At 35.8% G+C, this 19215-nt stretch overlaps 1 protein-coding gene across 9 annotated transcripts in view; it reads right to left on the bottom strand.

Annotated features, from left to right (window-relative positions):
• Positions 1 to 19215, bottom strand: part of KMT2C (lysine methyltransferase 2C) — a 285522-nt gene that overhangs the window by 218236 nt on the left and 48071 nt on the right. For all 9 annotated transcript variants that reach the window (XM_072652159.1, XM_072652155.1, XM_072652152.1 and 6 more), the window contains exon 2: positions 7314 to 7402. In XM_072652159.1, coding sequence (XP_072508260.1) covers positions 7314 to 7402 — 89 coding nt within the window. The remainder of the gene's footprint in view (positions 1 to 7313; positions 7403 to 19215) is intronic.

Raw genomic sequence — 19215 nt, 5'->3', positions numbered from 1 at the left:
GATCTTGTGAAAGGAAGTAGTTTGAGATAAGGTTCAAATGTAAGGTAAAATTAGAATGCTGTAAATTATCAGGAGTTTATACTTTATTCAATAAACAATGGAGAAAACATGAAAAGGTTTTTTAGCGCATTTTATATTGGAGCAACCTCTTAGAAAAATTACTTTGAATAGATTATATAAGAATTGAATGTAGAGCATAAGCTAAGAAGCCAGATAAAAAAAGATACCATATCATTTTTTAAAAGGAGAGATCACAAAAAAAAAAAAAGGAGAGATCACTTCTAAAGCATAATTTGTCACTAATAAAGTGGACATTCTATTTAAATGTTGTCACAAGGAGATGAGCAGAAATTTAAGAGAATTCTAGGCACAAGGCTCTTTTTGAGGGAAAAAAAAAATTCTATATATCCTTTTTTTTTTCAATCACCTTCCTTTCTAAATACATATACACCACTCTCATCCAGTCAATCATCCTCTGAAGAAGAGAAAGAAACAAGTAGAGAGGGAGAGAAAAGGAGAGAGAGGGGAAAAGGGAGAGACAGAAGAGATAAGGGAGAGAAGAGAAAAAAAAAAGAGGGCAGAGAGAGGGGGGGGAAAGGGAACAGAGAGACAGGGAGAAAAATGGAGAGAGCAAGGTAGCTCAGCAGAACTAAACAGATCAAATTCAAGCAATATTCTACACCAATAGTTCCCAACTTGAATTTTCTACGGTCTTTTGAAGCAAAAAACTGTTTTACAATTCACCTTAGTGTTTTTGTTCTCTACATTCAACTTAAATCAACTTATGGTGTTAGTCTGAGTGACCATTAAAAATATGGAAATATAAGAGGGTACTAGAAACTGCTGGAAAATATTTATGAGAATTAAAGAATGAAAGAAGCCGAATATTCTTAGACCATACAGTTATCTTACAACCACATATCATGAATGTGTCCTTTTTCAAAGAAGAGTTGAAAACTATTGGGAAGGCAAATACTGAACTACAATTATCAGCACAAACAAGTAATTTTTTAACTGCACCTACAATGGGGCAAGTGCTGGGAATAAAAGTATAAAAAATTAAACAATGCCTACTCACCATGAGTGGTAGTATTGTTTTATAATAGATTGATATGCACCAAGTACAGAAATAAATACATATATATAGAAAATATTAATTATACAGTAATTTCCAAGATATAGAACTACCAATTGCAATATCAGAAAAGGTTTCTTAGAGAAAATATTGACAACTTTAAAGAATATAAATGTTAACAACTGAGCTTGATTTTAAAGGAGTGGACCGAATCCATGAACAAGTGAAGTTTATATTTTCAGAAAGAAAAAGAACCGCTGCTGATTTGGAAGATTATCCCCGAATCAGCTAAATATAAGTCAAACCATTAGAGCCGATGTAACAGTCATTGCAATGAAAAAATAAAATGAATTTAAGTAAAAATAAAAAATATACTATTAGATAAACACATTTTGGACTTTTTAAAAATTGAGATATAAAGGAAAGAGGGATAATCATGTGAACTACAATAATTTTTGGAAATTTTTAAATCGCCAACATTTCACAGTGTATTCTTTTAGTTCACCATTTTTTGATGGAATAATCTTCTATAAAGATTTTTTTTAAAAAGAGATAGGAAAAAACTAAACAGATTGCTACCATTATCAAACAAGTCTGACATTATCTGATGTGTTCCTACCCACATTTCCCCATCTTTGTAAAGAAGAATGATCTTTTCATAGTTCTTTGAGGCTGTAGTTTGGTCATGAAAATTCTGCCATATTCATTTATCACTATTCTATTTTTATTCTTTTCCTTTACATTCTTGAAATCAACATCTATACCTGGTTCTGCTTAATTTGATTATCATCAATTGGTACTTTTTCAACATTTCTTTCTATTTCTTATTCACAACTTATGAACCACAGTAGTATTTTACTGCAATCAAATGCTTCAATGTATTTAGTCAACCCCAACAAATGAGCATTTGCTTGATTTCCAGTACACACACTACAAAAAGTGGAGCTGAAATAAACAGTTCAGTATTGGGGGGGGTGGGAGGGGATTTCTTGTGATTATTAACCTTCTCAAGGCATACGTCAAACCCTATAATCTCCAAGTCAAATGGCCCAGACATCGTAGTCACACGCACAGCATAACTTCAAATTATTTTGCACCACAGCCATAGAATTCACATTCCCAGAAACAATGCACTGGCATTCCTCTCTTTCTACACTCCCTCCAACACTGATAAAGAAACATTAATACTTTGTATCAATATTTCACTGGTTCATAAACCCTAAAACAAATGCCTAGGAAACACCTTGTTCTTTGACAATAACCTTTCCCAAACAACAAACTCCATGAACATCACATGATGTCCAGCTAGAAAACAACAATTTCCTCAGATAAAAAGTAATAAAACAAAGACAAAAGACTGAAAAAAAATCATAGAAACCATAAATCTCATTCATACCTAAAACAACTGACCTTGAAAACTAATCAAGGAGAAAAAAATTTAAGTGTCACTAAATTATCTGAATGCCCAAGACCAAAAGAGCCCAGATATCCTCCTTCATAAATCAAAGAAAACTGCCCAGATCACTTAAAACCAGAAGGCAAAAAGGAAACAGAAAGAACTCACTGGTCAACTTCCTGAAACCACAAAATAAATCAGTCAAAATCCAGAGCTTCCAGTTTTAAATACTCCAGGCATCTAGAAAGAAAAAATTCAAGTACAAAAAGCCACAGTCAACACGATTTAGCAACCACAACCATAAAGAAACAGAGATCTTGGATTTGATACTCCAGAAGACAAAGGCTTAGACCCAAGAATAAGTTTGGAGGAAAACTGAGCATACTCTTACAGGGGAAAAAAAAACCAGACCTTTAAGGAAATAGTAGACTTCCAATGTATTCCAAAGGAAAAGATCAAAACTCCAGAAAACAATGACGTTCAAACTTAAGAATTAAGATATTTAAAGAAAGAAATATGAATGATCAAATGGGCTAAATAAGGACAAAGTATTTACTAAAAATATGGAAAAATGATACAGCTGTCTACGCCAAACCTGTAATCAACATTGGTGAGAGAGGAAGTCTAATTAAACAAGGCCTAGGAGTGGTTCTCTTCTATGTCTTGATGATTTTAGGAGAAGAATGGAAAGTGAGGTCAATAAAACATAGTAAAGGGCAAACAGAAATGAAGGCTGGGGAAAATTATCTCATATAATCAGGGTGAACAAGGAGACAATTGTACAGGGGTGGGGAGGAGGGCTGGCAGGAATCAAGAGGCTGAGATTAAACGTCTCTCTAAAATGAACTGGTCAGTGGAACCAAGATGGTGGAGTAGAAAGACACAAAAATGCAGGCTCTCCCCACACAGCCCATAAAATACCTGTAGATAGGGACTCTTAACAAATTTTGGAGCAGCAGAAGTGGAGAACAAAAGAGTGGAGGAGATTTCCAGCCCAGGGTGACCTGAAAGGCCCACAGGAAACGTCTGTAGTCTGCTGCACCAGATGCAGAGTGGAGCCCAGCCTTGGCCGCAAGGCATGGCTCGCCAACAACCGCTGGGGAGCAGAATCTCCAGTCATGGAATCCCCAGTCCCAGTAGCAGCGGGTTCTCAGATCCCTCAATCCACAGGCGCCAAACATCAGTGACGGGGTTTTTCCATCTGGCCAGGAAGGGAGAAGGGCCTTCCCATAGCTCCAGCCGCAGGCAGTGGCTGCAGAGGCCACATGGGGCAGGCAGCAGCAATACAGCAGCCCACCACCATTGTTGGACCATAAAACCCCTGGGGGCACTGAGGAGCAGAGCCTTGCCTTGGCCCTGTGTAGAGGCCCTGAGGGAGCTGCTCTTTTGTCTTGCACTGAATGGTGGCCCTGCCCCCACAGCTTCACTGAATCCCACCCCCCCCAGTGCTGGCTTGGAGGAACTGGAGGACAGGTGGCTGTGGAAAGGAAACGCTGCTAAGATTCTGGGCACAAAAATCTCTTCCTGCTCCCAGACCAGTACACACTTGATTGTGCCACCTTGAAGGAACTGAGATTTTACAGATTCCCAGAGTATACCCTACTCTTGACAAAGGATCCAAAAGTCAAGTAACTGGTTGGGAAAATGCCCCAAAAAGGGAAAAAAAATAAGACCACAGAAGGTTACTTTCTTGGTGAACAGATATCTCCCCTCCCATCCTTTCAGATGAGGAAGAACAATGCTTACCATCAGGGAAAGACACAGAAGTCAAGACTTCTGTATCCCAAACATCCAAAAGAAATATTCAGTGGGCTCACGCCATGGAAGAGCTCAAAAAGGATTTTGAAAATCAAGTTAAGAGAGGTGGAGGAAAAACTGGGAAGAGAAATAAGAGAGATGCAAGAAAAGCATGAAAAGTGGGTCAACACCTTGCTAAAGGAGAACCAAAAAAATGCTGAAAAAAAATAACACCTTTAAAAATAGGCTAACTCAATTGGCAAAAGAGGTTCAAAAAGCCAATGAGGAGAAAAATGGTTTAAAAAGCAGAATTAGCCAAATGGAAAAGGAGGTTCAAAAGCTCACTGAAGAAAACAGTTCTTTCAAAATTAGAATGGAACAGATGGAGGCTAATGAGACTTTATGAGAAACCAAGAAACCACAAAACAAAACCAAAAGAATGAAAAAATGGAAGATAAGGTGAAATATCTAATTGGAAAAACAACTGACCTGGAAAACAGATCCAGGAGAGATAATTTTAAAATGATGGGACTACCTGAAAGCCATGATCAAAAAAAAAAGAGCCTAGACATCATCTTTCATGAAATTATCAAGGAAAACTGCCCTGATATTCTAGAACCAGGGGGTAAAATAAATATTGAAAGAATCCACTGATCACCTCCTGAAAAAGATCCAAGAAGAGAAACTCCTAGAAACATTGTAGCCAAATTCCAGAGTTCCCAGGTCAAGGAGAAAATACTGCAAGCAGCTAGAAAGAAACAATTCAAGTATTGTGGAAATACAATCAGGATAATACAAGATCTAGTAGCTTCTACATTAAGGGATCAAAGGGCATGGAATATGATATTCCAGAAGTCAAAGGAACTAAACCAAGAATCACCTACCCAGCAAAACTGAGTATAATACTTCAGGGGAAAAATTGGTCTTTCAATGAAATAGAGGACTTTCAAACAGTCTTGACGAAAAGACCAGAGCTGAAAAGAAAATTTGACCTTCAAACACAAGAATCAAGAGAAGCATGAAAGGGTAAACAGCAAAGAGAAATGATAAGGGACTTACTAAAGTTGAAGTGTTTACATTCCTACATGGAAAGACAATATTTGTAACTCTTGAAACTTCTGTCAGTATCTGGGTAGTTGGTGGGATTACACACACACACACACACACACACACACACACACACACACACACTCACACACCCCCGCAGGGTGAATTGAATACGATGGGATCATATCTTAAAAAAATGAAATTAAGCAGTGAGAGAGAAATATATTGGGAGGAGAAAGGGAGAAATGGAATGGGGCAAATTATCTCTCATAAAAGAGGCAAGTAAAAGACTTTTCAGTGGAGGGAAAAAGAGGGAAGGTGAGAGAAAAAACATGAAGCTTACTCTCATCACATTTGACTAAAGGAAGGAATAAAATGCACACTCATTTTGGTATGAAAACCTATCTTACAATACAGGAAAACAGGGGAGAAAGGGATAAGCAGGGTGGGTGAGAGGATGGAAGGGAGGGCAGTGGAAGGAGGGAGCAATTTGAAGTCAACACTCTTGGGGAGGGACAGCATCAAAAGAGAGAATAGAAGCAATGGGGGGCAGGATAGGATGGAGGGAAATATAGTTAGTCTTAAACAACATGACTATTATGGAAGTCATTTACAAAACTACACAGATATGGCCTATATTGAATTGCTTGCCTTCCCAAAGGGAATGGGTAGGGAGGGAGGGATGAAGAGAAGTTGGAACTCAAAGTTTTAGGAACAACTGTTGAGTATTGTTCTTGCAACTAGGAAATAAGAAATACAGGTGATGGGGTACAGAAAGTTATCTTGCCCTAGAGGACAAAAGAGAAGATGGGGGTAAGGGATAAGGATGTTGGAAGAGAGGGCAGATTGGTGATACAGGCAATTAGAATGCTTGGTGTTTTGGGGTGGGGGGAGGGGAGAAATGGGGAGAAAATTTGGAACCCAAAATTTTGTGGAAATGAATGTTGAAAACTTATATAAATAAATTAAAAAATAAAATAAAATAAAATGAACTGGTCAGAAGGAAGAAAACATATACAGTTGTTAAGTAAAAATGAAAAATTCTTTTTAAAAACTAATAAAATAACCAATTTATCTTTTAAAGAAGAAAATTTAATTCTTATTTTAAAAAAGAAAATTCATAAAAACTGGAAAGAAAATTAAATCACTGTCAGAAATTACTTTGTCCAATTATGTCAATAGAAATAGATGAATAATCACCACAACAATTCTAACAGGCTATGTGAATAATCTAACACTGGGGTGAAAAAGTTGAATAAATCACGCATCAACTCAAATTTTTTTTAAATCAATGAGAACAAATTTACAATTGAATTTTAACAAAATATAATTAATTTCCACATAATAAGAACTCTTTTCACTTTTCTAAAGTCCTGCCATGTTACAAACATAGCCTTTTTTTAGACAGCAAAATAGGTTTATAATGCTGATATTTAGACTGATCCCAAAAAACAGAGACTTGATAATGATACAAGGGAGAGAGAGTAGCTAGAGGCTAAGAACTATAAATTATTATCTTTAATGAATTTTAAACAAAATAACAGCAAAAGCACTACAATATATTGAAAAAATTATGGACCATGACCAGGAAGGAATTATATCAGTGATACAGAATTAGTACAACACTTAGTTACTATCAAAATGATTGTCTATATTAGAAATAGATAACTAAAATCATGTAATTATATTAATATATTCTGAAAAGAACTGGCAAAATACAACACTCATTTCTGATTTTAAAAAACTAAAACAAAAAACAGTAAAATAAAAAATTACTCTGTCCTTAATACAGTAAATTTTATCTAAATCTAAGAAAGGTGGTGAAACGAAAGGGAAAAGGACACATTAACGTTAACTCATAAGTAGACAAAAATTAAATGCATACTTTACAAAGGCTTGGAGAATTATCATAAGTTGGAGAACCCAACATGATGAATTTACAGATATCTTTCAAAAATAAAACTTAACAAGTGATACCACTGCCACCATGTATTAGTTCTGAAATTTTACAACCTAGGTCATTAAAAAGGACATTTAATAGGAGTCTTAATTTATTACCTGTTTCAATGGTGTTTTCTGTTTCTGCTGCCTCCAACCCATCCATGCTATCATCATCCTCCACTGTAGATTTTCCTCTATTTCGAGGCCTATAAATGAAACAATGAAACCTCATTAACTTATGACATTAACTTTGCATTGTGCCTAGTACAAAAGTTAAAGGTATGTGAAACATACTAATACAAAAGAAAATTTCTCAAAAATGAGATCCAAATTACCTCTCAGAAACTGATTAGGGGCCTGCTTTAATAGCACACCAGCTCAAAGAAATTGTGTTTACCTAAACACAATTGTGTTTCTCTTCTCCAGAATAGAATGCTTTTCACACCTTGAAAAGTTCTCTGAATACTTCTATGCAGCAACATCTGAAGTTTACTGCAATCAATTCTAATGTAGTAAGTGCTAATGTAATAAGTTTCATCTTAAATATGAAACAGAAGATTTCAAAATAAAGGTAAAGTTGTTGCTACATAGTTACTGTAGCCTAAATCTCTTGACTGGGAAAAAGTCAACATACATAATAACTTGAAAAACAGAGGCTCTAGAACTGGTTCTGTTCTGAAGCCTTGAAGGCAAGAAAAAGGAGAAAAAAGGGAATACATTAGTGTAGAAAGGGAAAGGGGCAAAGGAACTTCATATTTCTCATGTTTAGGGCATGTGAGAAAAGCATACCAACATGGAGAAAAACAGTTGACAGAAAGTACACATCTAAATAACCTCACTCTTACATAAACAATGGGGAGTTAAATATGCTCAAGAAGTTAGGTACAGGAATATGTCGAACTCAATTAAAAAACAAGGAGGAAAAGGGAGGATGGAGTTAACATGGAGTATAATAGTGGGAAGGAAAAAGCTGTAAACAAAATGAACTTCAAAATCCTGAAAGAACAAAAAAAAGTGGGTAGTTACCTCAAAAAGTCTCTTCTACAACATGAAAATGGCTAAGCAAATGGGCTATGATCAATATAATGGAATATTATTATTACTTGAGAAATAACAAAAGAGATGATTTTACAAAAATCATGTATGAACAGATATAGAATGAAGTGAGAACCAAGAACAGTTTACACAATGCTGTAACTAAAAACACAACTAAAAACTGATGAATCATAGAAAGAAATATGAAGTTCCTTTCCCCCTCTCATTTTCTACACTTAATGTATTCCCTTTTTCCCTCTCCCTCAAAGCTTCTGAACAGAACCACTTCTAGAGCCTGTTTTTCAAATTATTGTGTGTTACTTTGACTTTTTCCCAAAAGTCAAGAGATTTAGGCTACAGTAACTATAACAGTAACAATTTTGCCTTTAGGTTATCTCTTTGAAATCTTCTCTTTCATATTTAAGATAAAGACAAGACAGGGACTGGAAAGAAAAGGAAATTTTTAACAGGAATCTTGAAAAATGCCATTAAAATATGCTTGTTTACATGAAAAGAATGTCTGGAAAGGAGTACAAACAAGCAGGACAGTTTTGAGGACACATGGCACTGCACTTCAGTATGCACAAATCTACACAGTCAGACACACTTCCTTGACTGAACAGTACTTTGTGGTATTCAATTTTATTTCTTTTTTTAAACATAGGTGCCTCTTACATGACAGTGTTAGTAACTTTGTGGCTAAAACCACCACTGTTATAATATCAAACACTAGATCTATAATGCCCTCCCTCCATTCTCCAAATTCAGATGTAGAAACCACCTTTTTAAAGTTTATGCAACCCTCTGCTCCTTCCATATGCATGCTATCTCTGCTTCACTTTCATAGTGTAATAGGTTAGTTATTATAGTTTCTCAGAGTTCTACTTTTTTAATATTTCCTTTCACATTATATTTATCCCTAGTACCTCCCCATCACCACCATACCACACAGTTCTTTCAGGTTCATAGAAACCTTCCCATGTATCTCTGAATTCCTCATAGTCATCACTTCTTACTGCTCTATATTATTTCATAATGCCTACATTTTAGATTTTTTCAGCAATTCACCCATATGATGGGCATGCCTTACAGCAATAAATCCCCATATACATATACCAAAATATTTGTAGTAGCACTTTTTAAGACAGCAAAAAATTATAAAATCAAGTAGATAGCCATTGATTGAGAAATAGCTAAATACAATAGGGTACATGAATGTAATGGAATATTACTGTGTTCTAAGAAATGATGAATGTGATAAAGATCCAATGCACTGTGAAAAAAAGCAGATCCAAGAAAATATACACAATAACTACAATCATTTAAAAGGAAGAATCACAACTAGAAAAAAATCATAATTGAATATAATAAAATTGTAAAGATCAAAAATGACTCAAAATGAACAGATGTGAGAAAACACCCCCAATTAACACCTTAAGGGAAGTAGGAGAACCACAAGTGTTAAACATTGCACATTTTTTTCTCTTTAAAAACACTATGTCATATTACAATGGCTCTCTGAAAGTGAAAAGTGGAAGAGATACTAGGAAAAACTTCAATTAAAAACTCATTTTAAAAGAAATTATAGGATCACAGAATTAGAGCTAAAACTAATGTAGTTCAACTGAAATGAAAGCAAACTGAGGCTAAGTGACTTCACCAAGGTCACAAAGGTAACAAGTAGCAGAGTCAAGATTCAAATATTCCTTGTATTATACCATGATTCTTCAAAATTATAACACACCCTTTAAAGGGGATGAAGTAAAGAAAATAGTTGTGAATAAAGAAAATATACACAAAAATTTAGGCACAAAAAGATACTAAGGTAAAGCCTGAATAATAAGCAGGTAAATAAATAAATCACAGAATTGACCTATTATATTAAATAGCAACGACACACAGAAAAATCCATAAAATGAATCTCCAAGTGATGGTCATCTCTCTATTTTTTTTATTTAAAACTTCAAAAGTGACAATGGGAAAACTTAAAATATAGAAAATGCCAAGAAGAACGAAGCATACAGTTAAAAAGCCTGGAAAATAAAAAAACAAATTAGCAACTCGAAAAGGTTTAAGAAAAAATTTTCACAACCAAAAATACCAAAAAAAAAAGTCCAAGACAAACAAGAACTACTTTTTAACAGACTAATAATAACCATTATACAACTTCTATGTAAGACTGTACCCCCCCAAAAAATAAATAAATGGAAATAGCAAATGCAAAAGGAATCGAGTATTTACAAAAATATAAAATCTCCCAAAACAAGCCTTCTTGCCTAACTGCCTCTACACTTCACCTTATCCTAGGGACAGTTAGATGGCAGAGAGGATAGAGTGGTAGGCCTGGAATCAGAATGACATGAGTTCAAATCAGGCCTCAGACCTTGACCCTGGGCAAGTCACTTAACTTCTGGTTGCCTTAATCCACTGGAGAAGGAAATGGCAAACCACTCCAGTATCTCTGCCAAGAAAACCCCATGGACACTATTCTTGTACCTCAGGGTCACAAAGAGTCAGACACATCTGAACAACAACAACCAGAGCATGCCTCACTTGTTTTCTCTTTCTGAATGAGCTCTGGTTCAACTATCTTTATGGAACTAATTCGCAAATCTACATGTTCAACACTCATCATTTTCCTAAGGTCTATTACCATGGGTGGTTCGGGGTGAGGGTGGCAAGGGGGGTGGAACAAGATGACCTCCAACCTTCCTGATCTGTTGGGGGTCATCTCCACTTATCCTCATCTATATTTTGCCTTTGGATGCAGATGGTTCCAGAGGAGAAAGTGAGGCTGGTGACTTTGCACAGCACTCCCTCACTTAAATCTAGTTCACTTGCAAGTCATGGCATCATTTTCCTGACATCAGGGTCCTTTTTGTGAATGAAGGACAAATAATAACTACCACCAATTATCTACTGAACCTATCTACCTCCATGTCCTAAAGGCTCAACTCATTGAGATCTCACATTAAGTTAGGAGCAACCCAGATTAATAAACACTGAATTATCCTCAACTTTTAAGTCTGTTAAATATCTGCTGTTTCCAGAAAATCAAGTAGAGTGTATTTGGCACAGTTATTTAGCACCTTAGATAATCCCAAAATCACTTGTCTTTTTTAAGGGTCAAGTCCTAACATTTGAAGTGGTCCAAAAGATCATAATCATCTCCCCAAAAAAGTTATACAAGTTAAAACCCTTAAAAAAAAATAATAAGAGATCACCATGTGTCATGTCCTCACCAAATCAATGTTTGGGGACTTCAGTAAGGTAGATACACTACTTTTGTTTTTAAAAGTTGTCAACTTTATCAACAAGCACAAATATAGAAAGAAAAAAACTCTGGAATGGGATGTAAAGTTTTAGTACACGAAAGAAATCTAACCCCTTTTCTATTATAAAAACAAGTTTTATTGATGTTTTATGTGCTTTATGTACTAGCCACAAATCAATCCCAACACAATCAAGAAGTAGAAGCTCTTCTTTAAAAAAAAAAAATAGAAAGCCTAGCAAAATACATCAACACACTGGTCAAGACCAAGACTCAAAGAATGCATATCTCCATCTCTGTCAAGATATCAGTTATGCTTTAGGCATTGTCAAGTACATGCTATTATTTGACACAATAAGTTCCAAATGAATATATAAACTAAAAGGTCATATGGTATTTTTAAAAAGTTCTGTGACAGAAGTCAATTTTCATAATTAGGTAATGACAAGAATTCTGAAGCTAAATAAGTGATCAGGTTATACCTGCAGATGGCTTAGCTGTACCAGATCTAAAACTGCATTAAAAATCTGCAATCATTAAAAGTAATTGATAATGGCAAAGTAAAAGAGTGGTGGATCAGTGGAACAGGTTAGGTACACAAGACACAGTAGGCAATGACTACAGTAATCTACGGTTGTTGTCACTGCTTCTCAAAGAGGACCAAAATTATATCACTAAGTGTCTGATTGTGGCTGATCAGACCAAAAGGAGTTCAGAAAGTTCAACCACAGGTCGCACACAAATAGTCCATGTGAACATTCAGGTTGAATTTTCTAAATTTGCCCATCTTGAGTTTCTTTTGAGCTTTTTCAATTCTGCTTTGCACCTTCCCTGATGTGGGCACACCATGCTGAGTGGTCCTTTGCCGATATCTCCTATGACATGCAATCAATTCCAAAATTGTTAACACAGACCTTAAAAGTGTCCTCATATCAGTTCTTTGGACCACCCTGCCCTGTGTGACTTCTCCATAAAACAGTTGGGTTTTTTTTTGGTTTTTTTTTGGCAAGTAAAAATGTTGCATTTAAATATCATGGCTAGCCCATAGGAGTTGCACTCTCTGAAGTACAGTCTGAATACTTGGCAGTTTAGTTTGAGAAAGGGCCTCAATGTCTGATATCTTATCCTGCCAGATAAGCTTCAGAATCTTCCTAAGACAATTCAAATGGGAATGATTCAGATCTTGGCATGGCACTGGTATACTCACAGTCAGCACGATGGCTCTGTAGACCTGCAGTTTGGTAATCAGTCTAATAGCTCTTCTCTCCTACACTTTTCTTCAAAGCCTCCCAAACACTGAGCTTATTCTAGCAATGCATGCACCAACCTCAATATCAATGTGTTATGTCCCTGGAAAGTATACTGCCAAGGTAAGTGAACTTACCACAGTATTCAAAACTTCTTGATTTGCTGCAAATGAGGGTTCCATATAAAGATGGTGTGGTGGTGGCTGATGGAGCACCTGTGTTTTCTTAGTGTTAACTGTGAGGCCATAATTAGCACAAGCCTCAGGGATAGGTCATTGTTGCATCTCAGTATCAGAGGCTGCACTGAGTGCACAATCACCTGCAAACAGAATTGTCACACATCAACACTTCACTATGATCTTGGCTTATAGCCTTTTCAAGTTGAAGAATTTACCATCAGTGCTGACCTTCATGCAGTGTTCATCTTCATTGAAGGCACTTGAAAAGCACACAGCCTCATTTCACTCCATTAGGGATTTGCACGAGAGCACTGTCCATTATTCAGAACCCAGGCAAGCATGCCATCATGAAATTGACACACAACACTGATGAACTTTTCCAGGCAACCAAATTTTGACATAATTTTCCATATGCCCTCACAAGTGACAGTATCAAAGGTCTCAATCAGATCCGCAAACTACAGTAATCTCCTGTTTGATAAACCCAAAGACTACAGATTTTGGGATAACAACTCATTAACAAAAGCTGTTGGAAAAACTGTAAAATAGTATAGCAGAAACTAGGCATAGATCAACCTCTTAAACATATACCAAGATAAGGTCAAAATGGGTACCTCATTTAGACTTAACTCCTCTCAACAATACAAGGATCTAAGGTTATTACAAAAGACTCATGACGGAAAATGTTATCCACACCCAGAGAAAGAATTATGGAAGTCTTAATGCAGATTGAAGCATACTGCTTTCTCTTTTTTTGTTTCCTCTTTCTTGTGGTTCTTCCCTTTCATTGTAATTCTTCTTTACAACATGACTAATGTGGAAATGTTTAATATGATTGTACATGTATACCCTATATCAGATTGCACACTAGCAGAGGCAGGGGGAGAAATTCAGAACTCAAAATCTTATAGAAGTGAATACTGAAAACTAAAAACAAATAAATTAAATTTTAAGAGAAGTTATCACTTGCCATGAAACTGAAACTATCATTGAACGATGTTTCCTTTAGTGATAAAAATTCCTTAAGAACAGTAACTATTTCACCAAGCACTTAATCCTTTTTCATTCCATACAAAATTAAGCATAGGATTTGTATTTGTGTACATCAAACTGAATCGAAAAGCTTTTTTGCATAAAGTACAATTACAAAGTAACCAACTAAGAAATATCTTTCATTAGTTTTGTCACCTTTTATATTAATTTTATTTAAATATTTTAATTTAAATTTAAGTAATTTAAAATTATATTTTAATCATGAAGCCATTAGTAATCTACTCTGAAATGTATTTTTAGTTAAATGTCTGGCCATCACACCATGCCCCATTCTAGTCTTTCCTAATTAGAATGCAAACTCATTAAAAGTAGAAAATTCCTTCCTTGCTTGCATTTCCACTGCTTGCAGTGTTGAGTCTGGCACACAGTATGTATTTATGTTTTTATTTATCTATTCAACACTGAGCTAATATACTTAGTTTTGTGATTTTTACTTGTCTAATTCAATATACTTTAATTTTTTTTAAATCAGTATCAAATAGTTTGCATACTAATATTTAATAATATAGTTTAAGGTATTCATTCCTCCCTTTTTTCCCCATTTCCCTTCAGATTTGACCTTTTATTCTCCCGAATTTTATTTTGCTTGACTCCATAAAATAATTCCTTATTAGTTGAACTGGTATAGCACTAATCATTTTTTAAAATCATTTGTAATTACTGGGGAGATGGGAATGACAACTCTTTACATCGCTTGACACGGAAAACTCATTGTTGGGCATATATCCTAAGGAGGATAAAGTTACAAACAGTCCAGTATATTCACTGCAGCATTTGTTTGCAGGACCAATCAACCTGGACCAAGCACATGCCCATCAACTGAAGAATGGAATAGTACTTTACAATAAGAAATAACAACTACAAAAAAATTTAGAGAAGCAAGTCAAGATCTAGGAGAACAATAAGAAAATAATATTGTTCCTTTCACTGTAGGAAAAGGTAAGTAAAGACTATGAGTATAAAAAAATTTCATATTCTGTCAATATATGTATTGTTTGGTCTTACTGAACTGTTTTCTTTGTAACATGAGAAGGTTTACAGGAAGCAGGTTGGTGGAAATACCTGAAAATAAATGAAAACAGAAAGGATCGATAAATATTTTTTAAAATATATCCTGGTTGCTTCCTCAATTCCCCTCATGTATTTTTTATGAGAGTGTAGAAGAACTTTAAAGAAAGGAGAGAAGAGGAAAACAGATAGCACTTTAAAGTTTATCAAGTTTCCTCATAAATCTATATACTCTCAGGTCAAACCACATATGATGGGTTATGTTCACTTTTTAAAAATACGCTGGAACTAGATATGATTACAAGTGTAAGAAGGGATATTATGCTATCTAGTTTTGCTCCCACAAAAGTTATTAAGAGACAATCAAGAGTTGTGGGGAAGCTCGATTATTTTATATCATCCTGGGCCAGCAGGACTAGAAAGGTTAGACTAAAAAACCATTTTCAAGCCTGAGCAGTCATACCCCAGTCACAAGTATCCTCATTACAATGCTCACGTAATCTTCATAAACAGGTAATGTAAGGAAATAAGAGTCAGGAATTTGACTAACCAGAACAGGAAAGACAGAACTGTGCAACTTCACTCCTGCCTCGGTATTGTATGGCTGTTCCTACTGAGCATCACACCCCGCTTAGCCTAATAAAAGGCCTTCCTCCACCCACTTTGTGAGTTCTTTCAAAGAAAAGGGATTTTCTGTATTAAGGGGCATATCACATGGATGTTCCTAAGAGCTACCAGGGAAGCAGTGGACAGCAGAAGCTAGTCCCAGATAACTCTCTGACCCTGCCTGGGAAATCCTACGATCCTCACAAGGTTTCTCATACAAAGAATATTACTGGAATGATGAGAGGAATCTTACAAAATAGGAGGAAATTTTTAAAATTTACTTAGGAGTATTAGTTAACCACAAACTCAATAAAGCATGACATAATTTCATTTTTTTAAGTTAGTATAATTTTATACCGTATTAATAAGAGTAGCAAAGATCGAGAAGTCAGTTATCTCCCACTTCAGTGTACTCCTAAAATGTCTTACAGGGAACGCATTCCCTCATTTCTGACTACTGAGCTCCTTCAAGGCAGAGTTTAAAAGCCACCTTCTCTATGAAACCTAAGATGACAGCATCTCATGTAAATTATCTTTCTTTCCTCAAAAATTCTCTTAACCTTCTCTAAAAATTTCTTCTTTAATACCCTTATCCCACTCTACCTAATAATGTAATTATTTCAGTATATGCCATGTTTCAGCCATAGGCTGAAATTCCTGCAAGCAACAATTCCATTTTTTGTTTCCACATCCAGTTTCTAAAAGAGTTTTTTCTACATATTATGCAATTAATAAATCCATGCGAAAACTGTGGGGTGGACTATCCAGATTTTTCTTTCTTTTTTTTTTTTTTAAACAAAAAGACAATGAGGTTCAAAGAGGCAAACTTAAGTTGTCCAACTTCATACAGTAAATAACTGTCAGTTCCAGGCCTTAAATACAAGTGTGCCCTTTTCATAAGGAATGATACGTATGAAGATGGAGATAGGATACAGATGGGATTGAATATCACTGAACTGGAAACATGAGTCAAGTCCCCACACTCCTACAATACCATACAAGACTATTTGTGAACAAAGAAATTTTAGGACACACCTAGAACCAAAAGTTCAACTTCAGCTTCAGACACTAGCCATGTAACACTAGGCTTAACTTGTCTACCTGTTTCCTCAACTGTAAAATGAGATAATAGTAGCACCTACCTCTAAGGGTTACTAAAGGATAAAATCAAGCACTTGGCGCAGTGCCCAGCACATAGTGGGCACTACATAAATGTGAACCAGCAAGAATGTGTTAAGAGTTAACTTCGCCCACAGGTGACTGAATGTGGGACCCAGCAGCAAGCCCACTGAGCAATAATATTAAAGTGATTTTTAGGACTTCAAGCAAGAAGTTCCAAAGGGAACCTGCCAGCCTCCTGCTTTTAACCTCTTAAACATCAGCTTTTGTCTGTTATTTTTCTTCCTACACTGCTCTTTAACTACATTAAAAACTGAGGATATTTAAATAAATTTTACTTAAATGAGTTTTTGGCTTGAGCCCTCAGACTGAGCAATCCATTGAGCCAAATTGAGAACTAAGATCTGTCTTTAGGGACAGATATGCAACTTTCACATGACTGTCCATTGCTCTTTCCAAAGAAAAGGCTATCTTTGTTTATTGATTCCGTTTTCTTACCTCAAGTTCACTTCTAAATACCTTACAATCTAGTTTCAAACCTAACTTAACTGGAATCAGTTAACTCTAATTGCCTTTTCTTAGTCCTCATCTTTCTTGGTCTCTGCAACAACATGCTGCTGACACACTCTCTTTCTTACACCCATTATACTACTTTACTGATAAATACTTTCTATTATCACTCCTTTTATGCCTCTCTGGTTCTTCCTCCAGTCCTGAGCCATTTTTGTGGGTGTACCACAGAGCCTGGTCCTCCAAACTTCACTCCATCCTGTCATCAGTTCAGCTCTTCATTTCTATGTAGCTAACCCCAAATCCATAGTAGTGTCTCTCTCTTTACCTCCAGCCTCACATCACTAACTGCCTAGCAGTGACCAAAATAGACATCTTTAACTTTCAAACTATTCTCTTTCTAACTTCCTTCTTTCCAGATATGGTACTGGACTTGAAAGTCAGATGACTCTTGATGCAATCATTCTCAAATACACCAGTATAGCTCTAGAAAAGTCTCTAAACATCTCTCAGGCTCCTAAACTCTAAAATAATAATTATTGCTTTCAGAATAAAAGAAGAGGGAACAAAAACTATATATTGGTAAGACAAATGAAAGTCACCAAAATAATCCTTACCATCAAAGGACTTACACTTTAATGGGGGAAGACAAAAAGGAGCTAGAATATGACAGGAATGATCAGAGAAATTGTTCACTATGGGCAAAGCCAGGAGATAGCGAAATCCAAAGGAGAAGTCCAACTAGAAATGAAGTGAGCATGACTGGGGCAACTCTAAACGGTGCTCCAGGCTAGGAAATCATCCATCTTTAAAGAAGGGCAGAAGTAAGTTTCCCTAGGATGAGAAGGTGTCTGGCAAGGACGTAGGATAGTTAAATTGAAGAAGGAATGCCCATGGGTCAAAACCATCCACTGCTTATTTTTGTACCTCCCACTAGCTAATATACAGTGGATTTTGTATTTTTAACTAAAATTTTATTATATTTGGTCTTGGACACAGTTTGCTATACTCTGTACTACACTTTTGCAGAAACTTCCATATTTGGTCTCCTTGCATCCAGTCTCTAATCTCTCCAATGAATCTGCCAGTTTTAAATTCCTACAACCCAGGTGTTTTGACACTGCCCATCTCAAGAAATTCACAACCTGGTACCAACTACCTCCTGCTTGCTGCATATAAAATTACTTCTGCTCATGGGCTAAATGCACATTCTTGTTGTCTTCAAACACAAAGCATTCCACATTCTACCCCAATGTCTTTATAGGCTTCCCTCCTTACCTGAAATGCTTTCCCCCTCCTCAGCTCAGATGCTTTAAAACTGGCTCATCTTAAATGCTACCATCTTTAACAGTTATTTTCTAATTCCCAAAGTTGTCAATGTACTCCAAACATTGTTTTTGCTTTGTATGTATTCCACACGTACTTAACAATATGTAAACTATTTATCTTATATATGAATTATATTTTGCATGTATTCTGTCTGTGAACATGCTATATATATACACATCACTAGAAAAATTTACGTTTCAGAGCAGGGACTGTCATTTTTGTCTTAGTAGCACGCTCTAACCATAAAAAATAAGCAATATTTAAATGTCTGTTGAAGCTTACTGCTAGTTTTGCTAACTCCAGGGCTTTCTAGATGGAGCTGCAAGGAAAATCTCTTCATCTCTCCCCATTTCAAATGTATTACTCCTATATTAAAAAAAATCTGCAGTGGAATCTCATTGCCTTTTAAGAGAATTTTGAAAGCAAACACTCAACTTCTCCACGTAACCAGCCCCTGGCCTCCTTCCAGACTCATCAATTTTCCCATACAAGACCTTCACTCAATCCAAACCAATCTAGTAGTAACCTCTTTCAAATAGCTAGTACATCTCTCCTCATACCTTTGTTCACTTCTTTCATGGCTATTTCTTTTAAAACACAGGTAAAAATATTATCCAGAAAGTAAATCTGAAGTAACTTTAACATGTTAATTTTCTCTTTAT

Source organism: Notamacropus eugenii, chromosome 3 (assembly GCF_028372415.1).
Source record: "Notamacropus eugenii isolate mMacEug1 chromosome 3, mMacEug1.pri_v2, whole genome shotgun sequence".
NCBI classification, from domain to species: Eukaryota; Metazoa; Chordata; class Mammalia; order Diprotodontia; family Macropodidae; genus Notamacropus; species Notamacropus eugenii.
The sequence above is the reverse complement of the archived record's forward strand: the minus strand, read 5'-3'. Positions and strand labels throughout refer to the sequence as shown.